Source organism: Herpailurus yagouaroundi, unplaced genomic scaffold (assembly GCF_014898765.1).
Source record: "Herpailurus yagouaroundi ecotype Mexico unplaced genomic scaffold, PumYag 196, whole genome shotgun sequence".
NCBI classification, from domain to species: domain Eukaryota; kingdom Metazoa; phylum Chordata; class Mammalia; order Carnivora; family Felidae; genus Herpailurus; species Herpailurus yagouaroundi.
Window position 1 is genome coordinate 13,222,209 of NW_024412427.1, and position 4,361 is coordinate 13,226,569.

Sequence of the window (4,361 nt, forward strand, 5' to 3'; positions counted from 1 at the left end):
CAATTGATAAACCAGACTTCCTCACAATTAAAATTTTCTGCTCTTCTCTAAAGGACACCGCTAAAAGAATTGAAACACAAGCCAAAGACTGGGAGAAAATCCTTGCAAAGCGTAGATCTGGTGAAGGACTTGTATGCAGAATATATAAAGAACTCCCAAAAGTTAGTAATAATAATAATTTTAAAAACCCAAGCAACTCAATGAAAAAAAAAAAAAAAGGCAAAAGATTTGGATACTTCACCAAAGAAGATATACGAGTGACATATAAGCACATGAGAAGATTCAACATAATTTGTCACTTAGGGATATGTAAATTAAAATCACAGTGTGATGTTATGCACCTGTTAGAATGGCTAAAATTAGAAAGATTACTCACAGCAGGTATTAGGATACGGAGCAACTGGAACTCTCATATACTGGGATGGGAATGAAAAGCGAAATGATCATCTTGGAAGAGCTTCCACGTTTAACTGACACACACCTATCACATGGTCTAGGCACTTTCCTTCTCCACTTATTCACAGCAACTTTCTTTGTAGTAGACCCAAGCTAGAAACAACCCAAACATCCATCAGGAGATAAGCAAATAAATTCTGGTATATCCATACAAAAGAATGATGCTTGGAAATAAAAAAGAATCAACTGCTGACACACGACACCAAGGATGTCTCAAAAGACTTCTGCTGAATGAAAAAGATGGGAGAAAAAGCATACTGTATTTATATAGAGCCCTAGGAAATGCAAACTCCTCTATAGTGACCGAAAGTAGATTGGTGTTTTCTTGTGGATGGTTAGAGGCTGTTGGGCAGAACTCCAAACGACACAGGAAACTCAGGTCGATGGATAGACCCGATGGATAGATGGTTCTTTTAAAAGGCAGCTATGGTAGTGGTTAGAAGAACATGTTTGGGAGTTTTCAGCTGAAAAATACTCTGGTACACACCTGCCAGGGGACCCCCAGCAGGCTACCTCAACCACAGGATACCTCAGTTACCTCCTCTGTAAAGAGGGGCTAATAACAGAACATGCCTTAGAGGATCATATTCAAGAATGAATGGCTAATATGTGGAAAGTGGAACAGCATCTGGAACACTGGAAGTATTCCATGAGTGGCACCCAGCGCCCTTCTCACCGCAGGAGAGGAAACCAAGGCACGAGTGGAGGGAGTAGGGTATGAGGTAATTGTTGTTTTTGTTTGCTTTGCATCCCTTGCTGTGGTTAATTATTCTTTCTACCCCTTCCAAGGGATTCTGGTGGGGCTAAAACTCAGTGTCCAATACCCTTGGAGCATGCAGCCTATAACAGAACCCTGTCTTCCTGGATAGAGTGATGCTCTAAGTATGTGCAAACAGTAATCCAGGCCCATCAAAAACCTTTTCTGGGATTGATCTAAATTGAATATACTGAGGCAAGGAAGGGGAGGTCTTTTTCCTCTAGGCTTTCCAAACTGGCTAACGTAAGCCTAGAGTGATCTGTGACATGCCCTTACCGCCTCCCTCATAGGAAAGATTTTTGACAATGGGGCAGAATGGGATTGAGGGAAGCAAATGGAGAAAGGGAGAATCCTAAGGCTAGCCTTTGAACCCCTGGATCTATCCATACCCGAGGCCGAACCACTCCTTTCCTTGATGACTTACGAACTAGTCAATTCCCCTTGGGACACAAGACAGTTTGACCTATGTTTCTATTTGAAGGAGTCTTAGAGGACAGAGAGGTAAAGTGAGTTGGCAGTAAAATATTGGAGCTGGGAATCCAAAACCAGGTCTCACTGCTACCCAAGCTCAAACTTGATTGCCACTTCCTACCTGTGGGACCAGGGCAGATGCCTGCGATTCAGGATGGAGGGACCGAGCCAATGGGAAACGCTATGGGCTTGTACCACACAGGGGAACAGGGGCCTGAGCTCCCGAAAGCCTGACATGAGACTGAGCTTTGAGGGAAACCACTCAGCTCAACCCATGTAGGGACGATGTCTCACTTCAGGCTCCTAACCCCTTGAAGAGATTCAAGAGACAGGACAACAGGTCAATGGCATATTTATTTACAATCGGACCAAAAAAAGGCATACAGGCATCTTTTAATTAAAAATAATAATGATGATGATTAAAAAAGTCAGAAAAATTGATGATGTTTGAACCTTTTATGAGGAGTCCATTTCCTAATTCCCCCCACCCCCAAAAAAGAGAATCTCTTAGGGAAAAAATCCGAGATTTGAATGAACAAAAGCCTCCATTATCATTCTCTACTGCTTGGGTTCCTTTTTCTCCAACCTGATTCTTGGTGGACACCGTTTGGCGCTACGGAGTCACTGTGAGCAAGGTTGAGAAGTCCACTGGTTTGACTGGTGGAGCTGGTAGGGGCTGCTGGGAGAACCTGGAGTCGGGGTGCAGGGTGTCATGGGGGTGGGGTGTGTTCCGAGCTTAGCCAGCATCCTGAGCTTTGTCTTGTGGTGGGAGTCCCAAAGGGGCTGATGCAAGGGTGAGCGGCTGTTACTTAAACGCTAACCCCAGGGTGGGTTTGGCCTCTTGCAACTTAAGAACAAATGTTTGGTTTGGGACATGCACAGGGTGCACAGGGGGTTGGGTGCTGACAGAGGAGCCAGGCTCGCAAAGCTAGCTCCCTCTTTCTAACTTGGCTCTTTGCCTATTCCTGGGAATCGGGGAAAGAGTGACAGAACTGACCTTCCGTCTTCCTTCCCACAAGCAGGTGTCACCCAAGGAGGCAAGAATCAGACAGACGGGAGATGGAGGTGGAGGTGGAGGGGATGGGTCTGGCTGAAAGAGCTGAGCATGAGCACTGAGGCTGGGCAATGTCAGGGATAGAATGCCACCTAAAGGAGGGCATCTGAGGTCTCCCGGCCTTGTTCTGTGCTGGTAGGGAGAGTGGAGAGGGCCCGCCACCAGCACACTTCACAAAGAGCAGCAACCCCCCGGGGAAAGAACTGGGGAGCAATCCTGAGGGGTGAGGACCCTTGTCCCAGACAGACACGTGGATGCTTGGCTTGACTCTGTAAATACTTGGCCCTGGATCCAGGGTTTCTTGGCACGCACAGTTCACTGCAAGTCTCTTCTCTGGTCCAGCAAACTCCCGCTGCTCTGAGCAGGGGTGAGTCCTGCTGTCCTGGGGCACTTGGCCCCAAGTACTTCCCGGGGTTTTTCTTGTAGCAATAAGACTTGGTCACCCTGGAGGCCTGGCTGGAAGCCCTGCTTTGGGCAGCCCTGGGAGGAGGCTGGGGGGAGAGAAGAGTGAGGGAGAGGGCTGGTAGAGGCTGGTCGGCACTGAAGATGCACGTCCGGGCTAGAGCTGGGCTTTGTCGCGGCATCAGAGGTGAGGATGGGCCGTGAGAGGCTCGGAAACCTCACCGAAGCCCCAGAAGGCCAGGCGTTTCCTCTTCCAGTTAGTTGTGGGGTGGCCAACAGCCTGAGGAACTGAGGTGGAGACAGTGACCAAACCCGGTGTCTTGGTGATTTATCCATCCTGGATCCTTACGTTAAAAAAACTAAGGAAAAAACCCCCAACCAAAAATAAACCTGAATAAACAGGTCTGAGAGTTCCTGCTGGAGGGAACTTTCGTAGCACTGAAGAAAAAACAACCCACAAAAACCTCATCCCCCACAGAACTGGAATAAACTGATGAAGAAAAGTCCAAGATTTATCTACAGGCCCTCCCGCCCCCCACGCAGCCCCGGGATCCAGGAACACTGTGCCAGGAGTTACATTCCAAACGAGCAGGAGTTATTTTATTTGCGTGCCTGCAGTTCCCCACGCAGAGTGGCTTCCTGTCCGTGGACAGAGTGGGCCTGGCCATGGTCCACCCCCATCAGTCTATCTTCACAGCAGCGTAGATCTTGCGGACAAACATGTAGGCTGCATAGAAGCCAATGGTGCCCGTGAGAAGCCAGAAGGACAGGACCATGAGGGCCGTGTAGCCAAAGTACAGGAGAGAGGGGATGAACTCGACGATGTCCAGCTGGGCGAGTGGAGAGAGAAGAGAGGGGTGGACACTTAGTGTCAGCCTGCCATGGCCAACCTGGACACCGCTTCCCCCCACCCCCGACCTTCTCACTGATCTTGTGGTGAAGCGGAGGCCTGGTAGGGGAAGGCGCTTGCTCCGAGTTGGCAGGGAGGGGCAGGCGGAGCTCACAGCCATGGCGAGCCTTCATCGGCAGCAGGGCCCGGGTACCGCCTTGAGTGCTCATGACCACCATGGCAGGTTTTTAACCAGCCACAGATGGGGGACAGAGGGGTCCAACACCACCCATGGTTCCAAAGCTAGGAAGCAGAAGGAGGTAGAATTTAAGCCTTGGGCTGGAGGGCTAGGAGTGTCCAAGGCCCAATTCCACTATCCTAGGCCATTTCTT

At 49.2% G+C, this 4,361-nt stretch overlaps 1 protein-coding gene across 3 annotated transcripts in view; it reads right to left on the minus strand.

The window, feature by feature from the left end:
- Positions 1-2,019: 2,019 nt before the first annotated feature.
- Positions 2,020-4,361, minus strand: part of TM9SF4 (transmembrane 9 superfamily member 4) — a 53,767-nt gene continuing 51,425 nt past the window's right edge. For all 3 annotated transcript variants that reach the window (XM_040447370.1, XM_040447371.1, XM_040447372.1), the window contains one exon: positions 2,020-3,970. In XM_040447370.1, coding sequence (XP_040303304.1) covers positions 3,821-3,970 — 150 coding nt within the window. In that variant the 3' untranslated portion in view covers positions 2,020-3,820. The remainder of the gene's footprint in view (positions 3,971-4,361) is intronic.